The sequence below is a fragment of the Mus caroli genome, chromosome 14, assembly GCF_900094665.2.
Source record: "Mus caroli chromosome 14, CAROLI_EIJ_v1.1, whole genome shotgun sequence".
Taxonomy (NCBI): Eukaryota; Metazoa; Chordata; class Mammalia; order Rodentia; family Muridae; genus Mus; species Mus caroli.
The window spans coordinates 14505707-14527727 of NC_034583.1; the positions used below are offsets into that span (position 1 = coordinate 14505707).

The 22021-nt window shown below is 47.8% G+C and overlaps 3 protein-coding genes across 6 annotated transcripts in view; 1 reads left to right on the plus strand and 2 right to left on the minus strand.

Moving 5' to 3' along the window:
* Positions 1 to 342: 342 nt before the first annotated feature.
* Positions 343 to 10567, minus strand: LOC110309420 (dual specificity protein phosphatase 13). Of its 2 annotated transcripts, none has more exons than XM_029468735.1 (4): positions 10479 to 10567; positions 7109 to 7282; positions 1840 to 2060; positions 343 to 799 (listed from the first exon to the last, which is right to left on the minus strand). In XM_029468735.1, the coding sequence occupies exons 2-4, from the start codon at positions 7279 to 7281 to the stop codon at positions 597 to 599; spliced, it is 597 nt and encodes a 198-aa protein (XP_029324595.1). In that variant the 5' UTR covers position 7282; positions 10479 to 10567; the 3' UTR covers positions 343 to 596. The 2 variants fall into 2 exon arrangements, with proteins under 2 accessions (XP_029324595.1, XP_021037720.1); XM_021182061.1 differs by lacking the exon at positions 10479 to 10567 and adding an exon at positions 9698 to 9936.
* Positions 10568 to 11966: 1399 nt separating this feature from the next.
* Positions 11967 to 15697, minus strand: LOC110309786 (dual specificity protein phosphatase 13). The gene is made up of 4 exons (XM_021182524.2): positions 15549 to 15697; positions 14537 to 14754; positions 13416 to 13623; positions 11967 to 12048 (listed from the first exon to the last, which is right to left on the minus strand). The coding sequence occupies exons 1-3, from the start codon at positions 15695 to 15697 to the stop codon at positions 13424 to 13426; spliced, it is 567 nt and encodes a 188-aa protein (XP_021038183.1). The 3' UTR covers positions 11967 to 12048; positions 13416 to 13423.
* Positions 15698 to 18258: 2561 nt separating this feature from the next.
* The window catches only part of Samd8 (sterile alpha motif domain containing 8), a 47739-nt gene continuing 43976 nt past the window's right edge, over positions 18259 to 22021 (plus strand). The window contains exon 1 of one of the 3 annotated variants that reach the window (XM_021182431.2): positions 18259 to 18502. In XM_021182431.2, coding sequence (XP_021038090.1) covers positions 18329 to 18502 — 174 coding nt within the window. In that variant the 5' untranslated portion in view covers positions 18259 to 18328. Of the gene's footprint in view, positions 18559 to 19246; positions 19320 to 22021 lie in introns of those variants that run through there. The other 2 variants (XM_021182432.2, XM_029469052.1) reach the window with 2 other exon arrangements.

A 22021-nucleotide genomic window follows, 5' to 3' on the forward strand; every position in this document is an offset into this window, starting at 1 on the left:
CCAGGGCTTGCACTCTAATTTTGAGTTTTGATTGTGGTCCAGAGAGGATATGACACTTGGAACTTAAAACAAACAAACAAACAAAAACAGACAGCCTCAGCCTTGGGTGAGGGTGTGACAAACACAAGATGAGGAATTAGTTGCCTGGTCCGCAGCCCTGCACCAAACCTTCTTTTGAACCCAGAACATTATTTCTAACTGATCCCCACCTACTCACTGTCCTCAGTTGGCCTTGCTGTGTCGGCAGGCTCCCTCCTCCTCCAGGCTACTGAGTCAGAGCTGGCAAGCCATCCTGAGGCTTGTGGCCTTCGTGAGAATAAAGTCACTGTCATACAAACCAGCTTTATTATGATGAACCTTTTATTATAGAGACAGTCTGAAATTTCTTCTGCATAAAGAATTTCTGTACTGTGTCAGGGGACTCCACTTGCTGAGGGGTGCCACCCAGCCCACCCTGCCTCTGCCTCAGCGGAGCCCTGACTTGCTGGTACCATCTCAGGATCTCTGGAAACAGCAGAGGCTACCATTCCCAGGGCCAGGTAGGTCAGGTTAGGCCACGCTGGATGGAGGGGTCAGGGCCTCAGGTGCTCCCTAATTCAGAGTCTTCCTGTTTCCCGCCTCAGCCTGTTGTCCAGAACCTGGAGCTGTCGGAGGAAGCCTGAGTTGGGACAGATATCTCGGTGGGCCTGCACCGTCTGGATGGCATCTACCAGTGTCATGTTCTCGAAGATCATGAGGAAGGCCAAGACAATTGTGGCAGAGCGACTCACCCCCATAGCGCAGTGGACCAGCACTCGGCCTGTAGGAAGACCCAAGCTAGCGTTGGCCACTTGTACCCATCTCACCTTTGGGAAGAAGGGACATCTCTGGTCATCCCTTCCATCCACCTATCTCAACACTGGAAAACTGATACTGTCTTCACTGTCAGATAAGGCAACGGAAGCTCAAGGTCACACGACAACTGAGTTTAAGGGTAAAGTGAGCAGCTGGACCCCTTCTCTGGTCCAGAGGGGCTTTCTCTGGTAGCCATTGCAACTCTAGGTGAGGGTCACCAAACTTCCGAAACCCTTTGGATTTACATCACAGGGAATATCCTCTTTCTTTCCCCTTGGTCCTGCTTGCTCCCTCTTGCCCATAAAGCCTTTCACTTATGTCTCCTCTCCGGGGTGCTTACCCAAGAGTCTTTGCAAGGTCTTGTGATTTCTGCATAGTGTCTGGCTTCTTTCTAAAGGGTATGGTTATCCCTGGTAATCACAGTGGATGGTGTGAGCATGTGGTGTGTGTGTGCATGTGGTGTGTGTGTGTGTGTGTGTGTGGTGGTATGGTGGTACATGAGAGTATAGGTGTGCATGCGTGTGTGCACATGCATATATGAAGGCCAGGAGTCAGCTCTGGGTGTTTCTCCTCAGGCTCTGTCCACTTTTCATTTTTTGAGCTGGGGTCTCTCACTGGCCTGGACATACTGTGAGTCACTGCCCTGACAGTGAGCCTCAGATTCCCTATTTGCATCTACCTAAAGCTGGAGTTTCAGGCACTCATTACTATGCCTGCCTTTTCCATGTGGGTTCCAGGGATTGAACCCAGATCCTCATGCCTGCACATGCCATCCTCATGCCTAACTGAGCCATCTCTCCAACCCCCATGCTGAACCTTAGTTATATCTGAAATCACTGGTTTCCATAATGTACCAATCATTGACTGGTAATAGCCATCTGGTCCTTAAAGTGGGAGGTCCTCTGATGGAGTTGGTGCTGTGGGCTCCCTACCCATCAAGACTCCTGGAGAAATAGCTCCTCATCCCACCCTGACCCCAGCCCGACCCCTTCTGCAGCAGCTTACTTCGGGGAATATTGAGGGCATCTCTGATGTAACGAGCAACAGGCAGAAAGTGGACGCTGAGGTCAAAGAAGGGGTTGTCATCAGCCTCAATGCCATAGTACTCCAGAGGTGTTCCACGGTAGAACTTGGCACCTGTGTCCACCTGGAACTTGCCCGCAGCCACATTCACAACATGGGTAATACCCAGCTGGATTAGACGACCCTTGTCTCTGGCAGCATACCTGAGAGAAGGGCACGTGGCAAGTTAGGGTAGTGGGGGGGGGGGGGGTGGATCTCACTGCATTGGAACTTACCCCTCACCCTCTGTTCTCCTGCAAGTGTCAAGACGAAACAGTGAACTGCCCTGGTGATAAAAGAGGTCCTCCAGAGCAGTGGTTCTCAGCCTTCCAGACACCACGACCCTTTAATACAGTTCCTCATATTATGGTGACCCCCCCCCAACCATAGAATTATTTTCATTGTGACTTCATAACTGTAATTTTTCTACTGCTGTGAACTACAATGTGAATGTTTTTGGAGATTGAGGTTTGTCAAAGGGGTTGTGATCCACAGTTGGAGAACCACTGCTCTGAACCCCCCCCTCCCCCCCCCGGAAACTTCCTGAATGGAAGTTTAGCTACATGCATCAAAAACCTTAGAAAAGTGTCTATGCTTTATATAAACACTTTTTTCTAGGAACAGATTAAAGGGAAGAATTCTAAACGTGCTGACAGACATTATATAAGCCAAATTTAATAATATTGAAAACCAAAATATTAGAGAAAGAAACATTTTTCTTTTTTGGTTTGTTTGTTTGTTTGTTTTTGAGACAGGGTTTCTCTGTGTAGCTCTGGCTGTCCTGGAGCTCACTCTGTAGACCAGGCTGGCCTTGAACTCAGAAATCCACCTGCCTCTGCCTCCCAAGTGCTGGAATTAAAGGTGTGCACCACCACTGCCTGGCAGAAAGAAACATTTTTTGACAGAAAAAACCCTTAAGTATGGTACAGTAATCCTTGTTTATCTATGGTTTTACTTTTTACAGTTTCATTTACCCCCAGTCAACTATGACTTCAATTTAAAAAAAAATCTAAATTCTATAGGTAAACTAATAGAATTTAAATTTTGTACTGTCCTGCTATGATGTACCCAAGGCTGTCTTAGCTAGCAGTAATAATCAACTTTACAGGTCTATGTAGAGGAAACCTCAATTGAGAAATTGCTACCACTGGGCTGGCTCTGGACGTGTTTCTCGGGTATTTTTTAGTTGATGTAGGAGGATGCAGCCCAGTGTGGTCATCCCTAGCAGGTGGGCCTGCGCTGTATGAGAACAGTAGCTAAGCTAGCCCGCGGAGGCAAGTTAGGAGGCAAGTCATGGTTCCTGCTTCAAGCTCCTGCCTTGGCTTCTGATGATCAACTCTAACTGTAATCCAATAAAATCTTCCACCCAAGTTGGTTTTGTTGTCAATGTTTTTCACAGTGACAGAAAGCACACTGAAACAAGGACAAGCCTTTGGCAGTGGATACACACACCATATGCTACTTTACCTGTTAATTACTGGCTATCACAGTTAGGAGACTGACTAACATGGTATCATGGGAAGGTCTGTGTTCAATTAGCCCTCACTTAATATAGAAAATTACTCCATTTTGTTATTATTAGTGTTACTTAATCTAACTTACAAATTAAACTTTTCAAAGGTATACATTAGTAGGGGAAGCCGCAGCATATATTATGAGCTTTTGGCACCGTTTTCAGTTTGATATCCACAGGGGAACACGGAACAAACCCCTCAGGCAAAACAATTTCCTATGTATCTAAATTATGAAATGCCACAAATCACTAAAATGTGGTAAATGCAGGTAAACAGGGGAGGATGTTTATGTTTTATCGAGAACCTGTGAAGATACAGGATATAAAACAGAATGTTATAGGACTTTTTAAATATGTAGTGTGATTAATTTAAAAAGCTTTCTATATAAAGCACATCTCAAAAGCAGGATTACAAAGTGGTGGCAGTTTTACCAAAAATAGCATTGTGAAAAAGCACACATGCACTTTTTAAAAGTCTACAAGGATTTTTATCTCTGTGAAAAAGAGAACTACTGTTAGCTAGATATTAATCTATGCTTTAATTTAATTCTGATTAAGTTCATTCATGTATATAGATGGGTGTTTTGTCTGCGTGTATATCTGCACACCAGAAGATGGCTTTGGACCCCATGGGAGCAGTTATAGATGGTTGTGAGTGGCTATGTGAGTGCTGGGAATTGAACTTTGGACCTCTGGAGGAGCAGCCAGGGCTCTCAGTTGTTGAGCCATCTCCCTAGCCCAATGAATTCTAAATACAAAGAAAAAAATGTAATTTTTTCTATATATTTAGTCTATATTTTCTTTTAAAAATTAGAATATGTTTATGTTCAGTGGTATTTTGTTTGTATGCATGTCTGTGTAAGTGTACTGGATCCTCTAGAAATGGAGTTACAGACAGTTGTGAGCTGCTGTGTGGGTGCTGGGAATGGAATCCAGGTCCTCTGAAAGAGCAGTCAGTGCTCTAAATCTCCGAGCCATCTCTCCTGCCCCTATCAGAGAAACCTTGGAAACTTTATATATTTTCCCAGCATACCTGTCCTAACCACTCCTAGAATTGTGATAGTAGTTAAAAATGGGATCTGTGCAAATGGGCTATTCATGATGTCATCATACAGTAGATTATACAACACTAAAATTGAGCTGCAGCTACACAATACATTGTGTTGCACGATTTTAAGCAACTGATGCTGTCCACGAAGTACACAGAGATAGGCTATTTGCCACACAAGTGTGGGCACCTGAGTTCAGATTCTTAGCATCCACATAAACACCAGCTGCAGTAGTGAGCACCTGTAATCTGCCACTGCTCCTGCAATGAGATTGGTGGCAGAGACAGGAACATTCCCGGTAGCTGATGGGCCAGCTAGTCCGGCATGTCCAGCTGTGGACAGTGAGGCAGCGGATGTGCTCCCTGTCCTCCACATGTGCCCTGTGGCACATATGCACCTGTGTTCACACACAAAAACATATGTGTGCATACACACACAAAGAAAAAGTTTTGGTTTTGGTTTTGTTTTGAGGCAGGATCTCATGGAGTGCGCGCTGGCCTAGACTCCCGATGCGGCTGCGCACACCACGCCCAGATCTGCCTTTGACAGCTGTGTGCCATCATCCTCAGTCCTTATGCCATGCTGGGGACTGAACACATGGATCTGTGCTTGCTAGGCAAATGCTTTACAAGCTTAGCCACATCCCCAGCCCCCAAAAGATTTTTTAAAAAAGATCTATCTATCTATCTATCTATCTATCTATCTATCTATCTATCTATCTATCTATCTACCTATCTATCTATCTACCTACCTATCTATCTATCTATCTATCTAGATATCTACCTATCTAGATATCTATCTATCTAGATATCTATCTATCTAGATATCTATCTATCTAGATATCTATCTATCTATCTACCTATCTAGATATCTATCTATTTAAAGTGAGTACACTGTAGCTGTCTTCAGACACACCAGAAGAGGGCATCGAATCTCATTACAGATGGTCGTGAGCCACCATGTGGTTGCTGGGAATTGAACTCAGGACCTCTGGGAGAGCAGTCAGTGCCCTTAACCCGCTGAGCCATCTCACCAGCCAGCACTCAGTGCTCTTAACCACTGAGCCATCTTTCCAGGGTCCAAAATATTTTTTTAAATGTATGTGTATATGTGTCTACCATGTGCATGCAGGAGCCTGTGGAAGCCAGAAGAAGGCATCAGATTCCCTGGAACTGCAGTTGCAGGCAGTTGTGAGCTGCCGTGCAGGTGCTGGGACCCAAACCCAGACCCTTTGCGAAAGCAGTCAGTGCTCTTAACTGCTGAGCCATTGCCTTAACCACATAAGGTAAAATTTAAATATTTTTTGTTCTATCTTTAGAAGGCTGGCAAAAGGCATATCTGAAGTATTTAAGGCAAAACTAGAAAGAAAAATAAATGCTGCTTTTGAATTGGGTGCAAATGGTGGTCATATCAAATGAAATAGCACAGACCCAGAACAGAGCATGCATTTGCTAATCTGTGTAGCTCCTAGGTTTTATATAGCTACATAAAATCACGTATGTACTACATACATATGACACTAAAGCTGAAGCAAGATTGTCTGGTGGAAGGAACCAAACTAGTGAGTGAGAAAGAGAAAAAAGGAGAGCATGGGGCAGGTTGGGGGGGAGACACAGCGGTACATGACTTGAATCCCAGCTCTGCAGGCAGAGGAAGGTGGGTCTCTGTAAGGTCAAGGCTAACCTAGTCTTCCTAGACAGTTGCAAGTTAGCTGCAATGAGACCCAGTCTCAAATTTAAAAGAAAATGGGGGGGGGGCTGGAGAGATGGCTCAGCGTTTAAGAGCACTGACTGCTCTTCCAAAGCTCCTGAGTTCAAATCCCAGCAACCACATGGTGGCTCACAACCATCTGTAATGAGATCTGATGCCCTCTTCTGAGGTGTCTGAAGATAGCTACAGTGTACTTACATATAATAAATAAATAAATCTTAAAAAAGAAAGAAAGAAAGAAAATGGGGGAGAGAATAGGGAGGTGAATAAGATCAAATACACAGTAAATCTTGAAAAATCTGCTAAACCCATCCCAATATACAATGAATATACACCAATAAAAATGAGAGATCCATGATAGCATACACTTAGAAGGCAGAAGCAGGAGGATCTTTATGAGTTTGAGGCCAGCCTATTCTACCTCGTGAGTTCCAGGACATCCAGTGGGACTGAGTCAGTGAGGACGATGATGGTTTCAGGCAGGCTAGGTTCACAGCTCAATTTGCAGAGCGCCTGCCTAGTACATGCCAAGCCCTGGGTTTGATCACCAGCATAGAACAGGCCTGGTGGCAATGCACACTTGTAAAACCAGCTCTTTGTAGGTAGAGGCTGGAGTATCAGAAACTCAAGGTATCCTCAGCTACATAGGGAATTCAAGCCAACCAGGGGTACTTGACATCTCGTCTCAAAAAAGAAGAAAAGAAGAAAAGAGAGAGAGCTTTGTCTCGTGAAGTATGGTTTATCCACTAAAAAGGGTCACTTCTAGGATACAAGGAATTCTCTATTCCATAGCCTGAAAGATGAAACTTATGTTTCCAAACTTAAACATGAGAAAGACAAGTGCAGGCAGCGGTGAGAAGCACTGTGGGCCATCTGGGGGAGGCTTATCCTGGTACTCCCACCCATCAGCCACCTAAACCCCTACATGGGTCTTACTTACGCATCTCCCAAGAAAAGGTTGGGCCAGACCTCATTGATGTGGGTCAGTGTGGCAGTCCGACGGACCCACAGCAATCGCTGCAGAGAGGCCAGTGTGGGTGGCTGGTAGGGGGACACCTGGACTGCCCCATGAATCTTTGGCCTCCGAAGTTCCTGCTTCTGTAGCGAGTCCATTCTGGGAACAGAGTAAACAGGACAGTAGCTGGAACAGGCTCCCCAAGCGTGGGTCCAGTGGACAGGGAGGCCTGTGTTGCAGTACCAGGAGCCAGTGGGATGCTGTGGGGGCCAGCCTCAGCTATGCTGAATGAGGCTATTAACCGGCTCAGCTGGGCTGGAACCTGGAACCTTTTCCCTGGGAACAAGGAGAACTAGAACTCTCTTGTCAATTCCATTGGCGCTAAGCGCACCTTTCCTGAGGCAATGGTTGTTAGAAATGTTGGTCTTAGGGACCATGGGGGAATCTCTGTAGGGCTAATCTGTGCAGATCATACCCCTTAAGTCATTGGAAACCCCAGCTGGCGGAGGCTCTTGGAGAGGACCCAGGATGTCCCTCCAAAGCCAGGCAGCTCATCTGTAGCTCCCACCCTGGCTGTTTCTAAGGCCGATGCTAGAGGAGGTCAAAGCACTGTCCAGGGTTACAGTCCAGCTACAAGTGGGCATCAGTCAGCTTGTTCACACCAAGTGAGCTGGTGTCACTCATACGCAGGCTGTATCCCTTTTGCTGTGTTCCATGTTTCACACTGAAGCTTGGGTGTTCATTCAACGACACCAATGACAAATGGCTAAAGACTACCCTGGGCTTGATATCCAGTGTGTTGCCTTCAGTTCATTCCCCATGCCTTCCAGTTGCCAGAGGGTGGTCACCAACTGGTGTGTCTACTCTAGGGAGCTGTCAGGGCTGAGCTACACATCCACTTACAGGCCCCAGGCTTTTTTCCTCCTTACCCTTGTGGTTCAGGCCAGTACACCTGTGCAGGCCTCACCCGGAAGGAGTGGGTTATGTCTGGAGTCATCTGGCTTAGTCCATCTGGGACCTTGCAGAGCTGAGGTGTCAGAGGCACCAGAACCCGGGCCTGGTGCCTTAGAGGGAAGGGGGACCTACCTTGGTCAACTACCCCTGGTCCCCTCAAAGAGTAACTCGAGAAGGTACAGACTGGGTAGAGTGTCTTTTCCCTCTGGCAGGCACTGCCAAAACCAGAAAAAGAAATGGGCACCAAGGAGGCCACTGGCTTGGCCACACTCACCCAGCCAGTGGATGATGAGCTGGGTGGAAGAGAGGGCCGGCCTTTCTCCCTCATCCCCCTCTGTGACCTCTCTGGCAGGCTGAATGGCCTGCCACCTACCTAGGGCATGGTCTGGGGCCAGGAATGGGGGACTAGGTGCAGGGGCAGGCTGAGTGGAACAGTCCTAAAGCAGGTTCCATCCAGAACACAAATGCTGTTATGCGCCTAGAATTCCAGGTCCATGCATGTGAGCCAATGGGGATGTGGGGCAAGATGAAGACAGACCTGAGCTTCGGGGACAGGAGCAGTGGCCTATCATCTCTCCTTGGTGTCTCTGCTATTGAAAACACTTGTCCTGAAGATGGGGACCACCTGAAGAGATGCCTAGGGAACAGACCCCCCTTAAAATTTGACAAGGATATATCCTGGGACCTAGGCAAGTTTTCTTCATTCCTGTCTGGGCCTTAGTTTCTTTTCTATGCTCTCTGGTATTCTGCTGGCTGCAAGAGAAGGGAATGAATCTATATGAAGTAACACCAGGGAAAGGAATATTAGGGTGGAGGATCTCTGAATCCAGGGAAGTCCAATAGCCACTCTGGCCTGAGGCCACAAGCTAGACTCCTCCAGCTAGGAGTGGAACTAGACAGGGATTTCGGGAAACCGTAGGCCCCTCACAGGCCTGCTCAATTTGGCATGGGGTAAGTCTGCCCTCTCGTGGCCAGTGGCTGCTAGGCAGCACAACTGGGTCCCAGGAGCTAGGTGGTGGGGATTAGGGGATGTCCTTAACTTCCCTGGTCTAACTCAGACCTGTAGGAAAGATTTTTCTTAGACTTAGGGTTTCCTGGTCAGGTCCTACTTAGGGCTATATGTAGCCCAGCTATCTGCTCTTGTCCACTGAGGGTTCCCTTCACCTATTAGAGCCAGGCCCAGCAGCTCACTCAGTGAGCCATTCATTAAGCTTTAGGCACACACACCCCCACCCCAAAAAGAAAGCCCAGGGATTCTGCTACCCCCTGGTGTAGGGAGGACCCAGCTATGTCAGAAGGAGCCATGGCTAAATGTCCTGTAGGATCAGGCCCCTGTTCACATTCATGATAGTCCTCCTGTGGCTCTCTAGTGCTACCTGGCTTCTACTTCCCTGTGACTTCAGCGGAGAAGTTGCTTCTGTGGACAGTGGTTTTTCTTGCCCACACTGCCACTGTATACAGAGCTACACATACTTACCTTCTGTTGGCACTAGTAGCATCTCTAGCTTGCTCTCTGTTGTCTGTCTTTCAGTTTGTCCCAGGATAGCCTTCTAGAATACCACCCTGCATACCTCCGGCCTTGCTCAGCAGCCTGGGACATGGCAGCTGTTTGCCACCTACCTCTTTAGCTGTAACCTCAGAACACATTTCTCCTGGTCTCCTCTGCTGTTCCCTCTCTGTCTCCCCTCTTCTCTTAGGGAGCACAGACCAAGTGGGGCTAGCGTTCTCACAGTAGGACATCGAGGTGTCTGGGAAAGAGACTTTGGCAGGTAAATGCCAAGGGTAGACTGCAGTGGTCTCTGCCCAGTCTGCATCCCTGCATCTCTGGAGGGAGACAGGCCTGTGTGGGAGTCTGTGAGCCTGAGTCTTCACCAGGAGCTGCTGGGAGACTCCCATGACATCATAAGTGAGATGTGCCTCCCAGAGGCCCTGCATCAGGGCAGGTGCCACATAAATGAGGCATTACGCTATAGACATTGCTCCAATCAGTCTCATCCTTTCGGGGCTCAGCCAAGACCTGTAGAGGGTAGATCGCTATGGCCTGTGGAGTTTTCACCTGGATCTCTGTGTTTCATAATTATATTCCCAGCTCGAGGAAGTACATTACAGACCAGACAGAGCCCAGGACTCATGTCTTCACGCTGAGTCCACCCTGTTCTCTCACGAAGCAGGCAGTATCAACATCCCCACTTTCCAGATGAGAAAAATCAAGCCTCAGAGAGATAAAAGCAGTTTGCCCAAGGTCACACGATGGTGAGAGGCAGGGTTCTGTGCCTCTACCTCTGACCCATTTGGAGTCCCCCAACCCAATCCTCACAGTTGCCCACACACGCAGGCATAGATGCCCCAGGCCCCAGTACCCAGTATTCTCAGGGGTCTCTGCTTAGGGTTGTTCACCCACCTGTGGGGAGATCCTGCCCAGGCTGTAGTCTTCTCTGATCCACAGCTTGTGCCGCTGGCTTCTAGCCGCCTGGCTCCGCACACCTGATGCTGTTTCTATTTTTTGATTTGAGTTTAATTATAAAGCATGCTGTCGTCTCCCTTTTGCCTCTCCTTGCCACTCCCAACTTGTCCATTGGTCCCATGGCCTGGTCAGCCCAGGCTCAGCCAGGTACTTCCTCCTTAAACCCAGGCTGTGCAACTGGACCCAGCAACCCCACGGCTGAGGCCCAAACCTATCCTCACCCTTTCTCCTTGTACATGTATCCTTAATGTTCAGGATACAGGAAGCTCATAGGGTTGCCTGCGGTGTGTGGTATGAGTGTATTTGGGTAGCTGGGTGGGGAAAAGGAAAAGCAAGCAAACCACCTTAAGAATTCCCCTTGGAGCCTGAATGGTGGCATATACCTTTAATCTCATTACTCAGGAGGCAGAGGCAGGGGCAGAGACAGGCAGACCTCTGTGAGTTCAAGGCCAGCCTGGTCTACATAGTGAGTTCTAGGCTAGCCAGATGTTTTGGACAGTCACAGTAAGACTTTGTCTAAAACACAATACAACAAAACAGAAAACCACCTCTCTTCAGGACAGGGTGGTGGTATTCAATGGTCGTGCATTTATCTAGTATGGTTGAGACCCTGAGTACCATTCCAGCTTGCCCCAAACAAATACCTCCCAACCCCCAAATCCCTTGGCTTTCAGAGGTTATCCAAAACTAGGACAGAGATAAAGAGCTGAAGGGATCTATGCTGGAAGACACAGATGAGACTATGCCAAAGCACATACTAGAAGGACATCAGAGCATAGGTCTAGGAGCCTCTATTTCTGTGTGAGAAGTGCAAGCTCACCATCTGGCAGGTTCCGGTCAGGCACAGACAGACAGACACAGACAGATAGACACAGCACAGACAGACACAGTTGTCAAGGGACTATGGAGCAGGTCTGTCCACTCAGTGGCTTTATCCAGGAGCAGCTCTCCCTCCACTGCCCTCTGTCTCTCCCTCAAAGACAGGTGCCCCAGAGGTCTGCCTAGTGAGGGCCCACTGAATTTGAGATTAAAAAGTATCCTTTTTAATCCAGATGCTCTAATCATATACCCATACAATAATGCTCTCTAGCACTACCAGACACACACACACACACACACACACACACACACACACCCTCAGCCTTATGTCCACTGAACTCCTGGGAGCTAAGACTCAGCCACTGCTGAGATCCTTGAGCCTCAGGGAGATCCGGGGAGAACACTGAGAACCATTCTCCCTGACCCTATCAGAGAACTTGGGGACCCTGTCACAAGAGCCTCAAAGACTAGTTGACAGACAGCCCAATCCCACCTGTGGAGACTGAAGATAGCGGCTGAGAAGGCACGTGGAACGCTGGAGGAGGCTGTTGGAGTGGCGGGTTCGATGGTGAGCACCACGCTGGGCCCCTTTCATCTTCTGGGCGTCCACTTGGGCTAAGGCTGCCATCAGGGCCAGGGCAAGAGTAGCAAACTGGCAGAGCCTGGTGGCAGAGAGGAAGGACTGGCTCTGGAGGAGAAAGAACCTTCACATTACAGGCAGGTAAATGAAGGCCTAGGCTGGCTGGCACTTTAGGACAGGAGCAAGAGCTGTTACCTAACCCTGTGTCTGTCACCTCTCAGTTCTCTGCCAGATTGAATGGGAACACATACAGTGAGGGTTGGCTTGCTATCCCTGGCTTATGGAGAGAGATATCCCCACTTCACAGCCCCCTCACTTCAGGGCCTCAGCCATGGGGTTGCTGGGTACAGTTGCACAGCCTGTGTACTGCAAATCTCTGAGGGCCCTCATGACACAGACGATTCTGTGGATATCATGACAAATTGTGCAATGTTGCAGCCCTGCTCAACCAACTTCCCCCAAAGCAGCTGTCTGATGGGCGAGACACTGAGGTCAGAAGTCAGGGTGTCTGATATCCCAGGCTAAGGGAACAGCGTGACAGGGCATGCTGTAAAATCTGCTGCTCTGTCACGGGCCTCATTCCTGTCTGGGGGCGGGGGAGAGCAGGCTGTGAATGTGCCATCTACATGGGGAACACATCCTTGGTCACTAATACCAGCACATTTCATAGGAAGTGTGCGACAATGCAGCCTCGTTTTGTGCTCTCTGGGAATTTGGTAAGTCCTATAGGCTCTCAGGAGACACTGGGCAGCACTCAAAAGCAAGTGTGTGCATATATATATATATATATATATATATATATATATATGATATATACTATATAATTATATAATATATCATATATCACATATAACATATATCAACATATACATACCATCTATCTATCTAATATATGGTATACATGATATATTAGATATCATATATAATATATCATATATATATGTATAATGTGCATATATCACATAAGACTTCCACTAACTTTTCCTTCCTCCTCTTTCTCTTTTATCCACCCTACCCCCACATCTGTGTGTGTGTGTGTGTGTGTGTGTGTGTGTGTGTGTGTGTGTCTTTGCCTTATACCATATTTGAAATAGGCTATCTTGGTTTTTTGTCTTCCGTTTCATATGCCAGGCCCTCTAACTTCCAGGGACTCTTCTGTGTCTCCCTCACCCACTACAGGTCCAGCTGTATTCGAGCTTGGAGATTCAGACTCAGGCTCCCACGCTTGTGTGGCAAGTGCCATATCTGCTGAGCTCTTCTATCTCTCTGATTCTCTGGAGATCTAATGAATCCAGGTGGGAGGCTTGCCTGCCTGGCTCGGGTGAAATCTTGGATGGACAGGGGGAGACCAGCCCCTTGTGACCCCAGGCACACACAGCCCTGCTAATCCGTTTCATCTCAGGCCCCCTGTCCAGGCCCTCAACTGACATCTTGCTCCCAACTACACTCAGCTTTGCTTCCTTGACCTGCCTTACCTGGCTCCTTAGCGCTGACCTGCACCCCGAAGTTGCTGGTCCAGCTGGCAGAGCTGTCGGAGGAAGCCACGATTGGGGAAGATCCATCGGCGCTCCCTCACAGTGATTATGGCCTGCTGCAAGGACAGCTGCTGGTGGAGCATGAGGTAAGCCAGGACCAGTGTGGCAGATCGGCTCACGCCCACCACGCAGTGCACCAGCACCTTAGCTGAGGAAGACACTCAGATGAAGGACTCCTCTCTACTAGCCAGCCCACCCAAGGTCCATTCCCGAACCTGTGTTGGGTGGATCATGGGACCTGGGGCAAGTTCCTCAATCTCTTATGGGCCTCAATGTCCTGATCTTTCAAATGAGTAGACTCACGGCTGTTTTGCTAAAGTCTTGAACTTCAGTCCAAACCCTCAGCATGACTTACAGAAGCCTTTGAGGCCTAGCCATTCATCATCCTGCACCTTACCTCAGCCAGAGCCTACCTCAGCCCTCAGCCCTAGGAACACAGGCTGACTTGCAGTTCCTTGGCGTTGCCACGACCTCTGACCCTTCCCCCTGATCTTGGTCTGACTAGCCTTTACTCATCCAGCCAGTCTCATCTCAGACATGGCTTCCTCTACCAGCTCTCCGCACTACTGAGGGTGTCACTGGAATCACAAAGCCATCGGCCCTTCCTGCATGTGTCCCAAGGAAATTGTTGTAGAGGGAAATTCCCAACACCACGGTGCTCTGGCTTGAGTGTTTGTGGAGCTCTTCATGGCTGCTCTCTCATATCAGTAACATTCAGAATACATCACTGTTTGATTAGTAAGCTCTACAAGAGTAGATGCCCTGGCTTACTCAAGGCTGGCTTCTTAGAATTGAGTTCTTTCCTTGACATGGGGTGAATAATGACCAGGTGACAGATGAATGAATGAAGAAAAAAAAACCTGTCAAAGTGCTTCGGCTATTACAAAGCAGCATGAACCTTACCAAATTCCTCGTCATAAAAACATTGGAGGAAACAGAAACCCAGAGAAAGACACACTGGCTTGTCCAGGGTCACAGAGCCAAGGGGCACGGCTGTTTCCCAAGATGAACTTCCAATAAGGACTCCAGCCTCTCCAGACCTATTGCATCTTGGGTCCTACCTCCAGGTATGGTGAGGGCTCGGTGGATGAAGTCAGCTGCTGAGGAGAAGTAGGTGCTGATATTGAAATCAGGGAGGTCGTGGGCTGGGATCCCCAGGTAGCTCACACTGCTGCCGTAGAAGTCAGGACCCCCCTGACAGTAGAGTCCTCCGTGGGCGGCGTTCAGCACGTGGGTGATCCCCAACTTCCACAGCTTAAATCGGTTATTAGCTGTGGTCCTGAGAAGGGCAGAAAGGGGGGCTGGATTGGGGCTGAGTCTCTGGGTCCTGAAGGAGGCTTGTTTGACTCTGCTTTGGGAAAGGTGAAACCATAAGGGTAAAGGCGGAGCTAGGAACCATCAGTACTGAGCTGAGTCTGCAGCTCTCCGTCCCAGCCTCAGGGAGTTCTGTTGGTTAAGTTGGTGCTGCAAGGGACATTTTTGACCTTTTTTGCTGTCTTGGGCAGCCTGCCCCCAGCAAAGGAAAGAAGGAAGAGATTGCTTCAGCCCCGAGAACTAGCTGCCCCTCCCTTCGTGCCACGTGTCCTACTACTCATAAATATCATCTAGATCACTTGGTCACCACGTCATACCTGCTACTAATCTACAAATAGTTAGCAGTGACACCTTTTCTGAGTCATCCTAAGTCAGGCTTCTCCACCCACTCAGTGTCCACTGGAGGCAAGCTGGGACCAGAAAGTATGATCTATGTCTATACCATTTTATATTCCAAACGTTGTTGCTTTGCAGACTGGTTAGTTGTCTTAAGATGGGCCTGAAGACCCCAGGGATCTTCCAGCCAGGAAGTCTCTCAGATCTTGCTCCCCCCCACCCCCCAAAAAAACGCTCGGGCTCCCCCTAGTGTTAGAAACTCGTCACCGAATCGCTCCTGGAATTTAGGAGTCAGGAGAAAATTCCTGGCCTGGGGCAGGTTAGAAGCAACTAGTTCTGTTGCTCTAGCCACCTCCTCAGGCAAAGATTTCAAGGATTGCCACTTCTTGCCCGACTCCTACAACCCTGTCAGCAGCCACTCACGCATCTCCGATGAAAACGTTGGGCCAGACTTCATCCACTCTGCTACAAGAGGCTCTCCCGGCCCTCAGGAGCTCCTCTAGCTGCAGGATACTGGGGCAAGGTGTGGCTTCTTTTTCTTCTCCAAGTTTTGGGATGGAGGCATCAGCCATGGGCCAGCCTGTCTACCCCTCTGCCTGCGGTCAGGTCTGCTCTTCTGTGGTATTTCTCCTTGTCAGAGATTGGCATTGACAGGTGGGACAAAGTGACTCAGCAAGTCCCAGGGGCCTCTGAACGCAGCAAGACCTATTTCCCTTGAGCCGACTCCCATCCCTAAAGTCTCCGAGAACATGGAGTTGGACCCCTACAAGTCACGACCTCTCTCCACCTCTGTCAGTTCCTTCTGTAAAGTTAAGAGTTTACCTGTCCTGGAGAGTTGTTGCAAGGGTTAAACTAAAGGTTCACTGCGCCTAACAGGGCAGGTGTTTGAATAGGTTCATTCGTAGGTTTAGAGCCTGCATAGACGGGTTCCAATGACAAGAGTTAAAGCAGAGAAAAGCACTGAGGATTGAATGTTAGAAAAGACCCTTGCATGTCTAAGTGGGCCACAAACGGGGTGGGACACCGATATCGGCTGTGTTGGAGCCTTTGGATTGTGGAACACAGGAGACATTGTCAGAGTTGTGGAGTCACAGAAACTTAAGCACACAGGGAGGAGAAAAGCATCTGATGTGTGCCGTAGGGTTCACACAGAACGATGGTTCTATAACGAAGATAGCAGATTTTTTTTTCTTAAGAGAAAGCTGATAGATCCTTTTTTTTTTTTCCTGCACATCAAATATTTATTTACATCAAGATTTATAATAGTGGCAAAATTCCAGTTATGAAGTAACAACAAGAATAATCGTATGGTTGGAGCTCACCACAACATGGGGAACTATATAAACGCGTCTTGGGATTAGGAAGGTTGAGAACCACGGGTCTAATGAAAAAACAGGTAGCCTGGAAACTAAACATGTGTTGAGTGTGTGGTGGAATGAGCACCAGCAGCTAAGCAGGGATTCTTCCCAGGTACAACCTAGCTGGCTGCATGGAACATTGGAATTAAAGCCAAGATGGTGAGATGGCACCACGTAAAGGCATTTGGCCACCAAACCTGATGAACTGAGTTTGATTCTTGGGACCCACACAGTACGAGGAGATGTTCAACTCCCACAAGCTGTTCTATGACTTCTACACCTAAGCTGTGTCATACAACACACACACACACACACACACACACACACACACACACACACACGGAGGCTGAGAAATTCCTGTAGCTTCCTTTTTATACCTGTGTGAATGCCACACGTGGGTGGAGCCCTTGTGGTCTAATCCATCCCTAAAGTATTCATCTTACTATTACTATGGTGATTAGGTTTCAACATGAATTTTTGATAGATCCTTTTATGTCAGAGAGGTGATCATTGCCCAAGGCTCTGAGAATCTTTGGACATCAGAACCACTTTTTAAACATTATTTTTATAATTAAAAATATTTTATTGGGACTGGAGAGATGGCTCAGTGGTTAAGAGCACAGATAATACATGCAGGCAAACATTTATACATATAAAATACGTTTTAAAATTACATTTGAGTGCCTACAAATATGTATGTGGGCCACATGCATCCCACGCCTGCTGTATCCAGAAAAGGGGGGTGTGTGGATCTCCTGGAATTAGAGTTTTAGATGGTTGTGAGGTGGCATGTGGCATTGAACTTGAGGCATTGAGGTGGAGGGGTATTAAACCTGAGTCTCCAGCAAGAGCAGCAAGTGCTCTAACCACTGAGCTACACCTCTACCCCTATAGAAGCACGGGGACGAGATCTCTGCCTACAAGGGCTGCAGGAGATGAGATATTTTGCAGTGTCTCATGCCATGTCATGGAGCCCTTGAAGGTTCTGAACATACTAGGCAGATTCCTGGCTGCCCCTGTTCTCCTCCTGTCCATCTTAGAACCTGCCCCCTTCTCCCTCAGAACTACTAAAGCCCGTCCTGCATTGTTCAAGAAAGTAGAGTCAAAGAGGGCTGAGATTTCAAGCTGCAGATGGCTTCATACGTGGATTCTGCCAATGTTAGGCTTGCTTTAGAAGGGGACATTCCGTTAAGGTGGGGTATGGTAGTAGCAGGAAAGAACCCAGGTTCTGTCTTAGGTTAGCTTGGGCTTGGGTACCAGCTTGGATTAATTGTGCTACGTCAGGCTACAATGTTTCTTGACCTTTCTATGAGATCTACGGGCAGAGTTGAAACAATGGTTTAAAGTATAGTCTCTAGCACAGTACAAAATCAAGGGGCAATAAACGGGGCTGGGCAGTGGTGGCACTCGCCTTTAATCTCAGCACTTGAGAGGAAGAGGCAGGTGGGTCTCTGTGAGTTTGAGGCCAGCCTGGTCTACAGAGTGAGTTCCAGGACAGCTGAAGCTACACACAGAGGAACCTTGTCTCGAAAACACCAAAGGAGGAAAAACAAATAAATGATGCTACTTGAGGACTGACTGAGAAGGGGCTAGCCCCTTCAAAGGGCTCAGGATATAGCCTCTTCCTAGGCTCCAACCCCAGTCAACAACCCACAGGCCTTCTCCTATCTTCATTAAAAACCCTTTAATGCTTGGCCATGACGCAAGCGCTCTCACCCTCTCCCTTGGGTTTCCCCCTCCTCTTCCGGTTTTGGACCCGCCCCCTCCCCGTAGCGCCCCGCCTCCCGAAGCAGTTCCGGTTCGGCTGGCCGCTGCTGGCGGCACGGCTCCGAAGGGGCCGGAGCGATGCCCGCTGGTAGCCGAGCCGGCTCCCGCCTGCGCTCCGGCTCCCTGCCCCGGCCTTCGCGTCTGCCTCTCGAGGCGTTGCGCCCCGCCTACGCGCCGAGGACCCCCGACTCCGACGGCGCCTTAGACACCGGCTCCGAGCTGGGTCCCGGCAGCCCGGCTCCCACCGCGGAGGTGAGCGGGCGCCGAGGCTGATGAGAGGGGAGATTGGGGGGCGCCTGCAGCCAAGGGTGAGTGGAGAGCCGGGGGCGCCAAGGGCCGCGGGGAGACGGTTGGGGAAGCCAGGGGAGGCCGCTCTGGAATGGAATCCGGAGAAAATCAAGGGGTTGAGCTGACCCGCGGGCAACAAGGGACGAGGCGCAGGGGCTGGGCCCTTGCTACCCGGCTAGGGTAGAAGGGACGTGCAAGAGGGGTCCCCGGAATCCGGACCCGGAGGAGGAGGTGCCCTGGGTTGTAGCCATAGAGATGAGGGATAGGGAGAGCTGGCCCCGGGCCGCCTGTAACCCGCATGAGGGCGAGGCAGCCGGGTGGGGACTGACAGCCACCTGACTCGGTGGGAATGGTGGCTGGTTTCGCAGGGCGGGAGTTAGGGTTGCCTGGAAAGAGGGAGGTGCTGTCGGGTGGGAAGTAGCTTGGCCTAAAGGTTAGAGAGGAAAAGTCCAGGGGAAAAAAAGGAGCCCTTGGGGATCTAATTTAGGGCCTTGGCTTTTTTACAGGTAAGTGTCTTTCAAGGTGTCAAAAATCTTTGGGTAGTGGATGACCGCTTTGGAGCTTGCCTGTTTGTGATCCCTTTAAGAAGCTAGATTGCGAGGGGCGGGTATGCATCGCTGATTCTCGTACAGGGACTGGGGGAGGCGATCGGAGAGAGGAAGTGATGTTCGTAGAGGGTAGTGATTTGTGAAAATAAAGATGTCACTCAGATTTCTTCTGACGCGAGTGATTTCTTCTCCTCTGTACTTCGTTCTTAAGAAGGTTCAGATGTCAGGCAAGTGTAAGTCTTAAATACATTACCTTTAAATTTAAAGAATTAAACCTGCAAGGGGAATTTGGACGCTTGGATTTTACAGATAATTCAGTGCGAATTGTTAACACTTGAATACAGCTTGAGTTGGCCCGCATATTGGCCACAGGGTGGAAATATGGTCCGTGGAAATTCTTGGGTTTAAGAGGTCATTTACGACAAGAAGTGAAGCCACCCATAGTCCAGAATCCTACAGGATCGTCCCATTGGTAACTCGAGGATTGGAGTTACCGCGTACAAAATTTGAGAGGTAATTTTAACAGCCTTTTCAGGATCAGTATTCTCTTGCTATTTAGCAGATTTTTTTTCACATGAATGGATTTTTTTTTTCTATCGTGATCAAGAAACCTAAAGGTAGCAAAGGGAGGTTATAGTTGGCAGCTGACAAAAGAAATGTGTAAGCACACAGGTGCTTTTTCTGGTAGATGTAGTACCAAAGCTGTCACTCTGCCAGAAAAATATTGATCCCAAAACTTTATGTGTTCATATAAATAAGAAATGGTATCGTGACTCCTTTGACTTTTAACTGAGGCTCATTAAGGCTCCTTGCAGCTTATCAGATAGGTTTGGCTATGTTGTTGGGCATTTCAAATCCTACTTTTAATTATTTTCTACTTTAAACAAGCCTCTACTGCTTCAGCCTCACAAGATGATCATCTACTGGTTGCAACAAGCTTTTAAATTGGTTTCTGTGAATGGACCTTAATATCAGACCGGCAAATGCTCAGTGGATAATAATTTCCTCAAAGAATAGGAAATTCTTTTGCTCTTCTGAGGCTGTCAGATGGTAGATCTTTAGCAAAGATGATCTTTCGATGACTGAATTTTTTTTTTTTTTAAGAAGCTGGTTCACAAGCTATTTGTGTTGTCTTTTTATTATTATTATTATTATTATTACATGTAAGTACACTGTCGCTGTCTTCAGACACTCCAGAAGAGGGCGCTAGATCTCGTTACGGATGGTTGTGAGCCACCATGTGGTTGCTGGGATTTGAACTCTGGACCTTCGGAAGAGCAGTCGGGTGCTCTTACCCACTGAGCCNTTGTGAGCCACCATGTGGTTGCTGGGATTTGAACTCTGGACCTTCGGAAGAGCAGTCGGGTGCTCTTACCCACTGAGCCATCTCACCAGCCCCCCGATGACTGAATTTTTATGTAGCATTGCTGTTTGTTTTCCCTGACATACTGGGCACCTTCAAAAGAACTTGTTTTTGTATTAGCGCTGATTTTTTTTTTTTTTTGAAGCAGTCTTGATGTATAACACAGGCTAACCTTTAACTCAGGATTTCCCTGAGTTAGCCTCCAGAGTGTTTGGATTACAGGCATGACCTACCTCACCCAGCCAAATTTAGCTGAGTAAAAATTTTGATGGATGAAAGTTTACTGAACTGGAATACAACAATTCTGCCTAACATTATGAGATTAAGGAGAGAAACTGTTGGAGTTACAAAATTAATGGGTAATGGTAATAAAATTATGCCTAATGATGGCTGTAGTTTCATTTCCGTTTGTCAGTTCTCACAGCCACCTAATTGTAAAGAAAATGAGTTTTACTGTAAAGCAGATACTGTAAGGCAGAAGGTGCCTTCCCAGCTGCAGCTGCAGAATTGGCAGGTGCAATTAGAGAAACATTTCAGTAGCAGTCTCCTCATTCTGCAGAGCTGCTGCTGGTCATGCTACGCTGCTGCCTGCCTGTAAATACCTTGGTTTTGATATCAAGTCTTCAGTACTTTAACACTTTGCTAGCTGACCTAGACATTGTTCTGACTCTTCTCAGAGCTAAGGTTGAACAGTTTTGGGGAAACTTGTTAAATCCAGATGTTTTAATGGATGCTGTTATTATTTTGTCTTAGGAAAATGCCGTATTAGGCTGTAACTAAGTGTAGAGCGTTTACATAGCACTCAGCAGGTTCTGGGTTGGAGGAGGAGAACCGTATTCACTAGCTTGTTAAAAAATCTTCTTAAGATGTTTGCTTAGAAGCCTGATGTAATATTTGCCGTTTATTACTAGTTGTGACTAGCATGGCTATTTACTTAAAAGATGTCTTTTCTGTCTTGTAATTTAATTTTAAAGGTTAACTATTACGTTTTCATGGTATGTACTAGATTATGAAGTTTTGGTCCAGAATATTCTGTTTCATTGACTAGATTTGGGGAGAGAGCTTACAAAAATAAAGATTTTAATCTGGGCACTATGGTTTATACACTTAATCCTGGCACTCAGGACAAACTGGGAGGATCAGGAGTCAAGGCCAACCAAACTCATCCCTATCTCAAAAAGAGGGGGAGGGAAGTCAGACAAACTAGTTCAGTTGATAGTTTTTTCCTAGTGTGCTCGAACTCTGAGTTCAGTTGACAGTAAAAAATAAAAATAAAAGGCTTGTCAATATGTCAAACTACCAGCCCGACTAAGAATCAAGGTTTTGTAGATTCAGCTTGCTTACTTGTGTGCTGTTACCAGTGGGTTTTAGGTCAGGAATATTGCACTAAGTTTCCCACGAAATTTTGATTGCTATCAAACTTTTGGTGTAGCCAAGGCTCTAAATTTGCCACTGCTGTCTGTCACATTTTCTCCTTCTCTATGTGGATAGAACTAGGTAAAACTCAGTAGTAGTAGCTCTGATTTAAAGGTCTGATGAAGCCAGACAAGACTTATGTTTCTTTAATATACA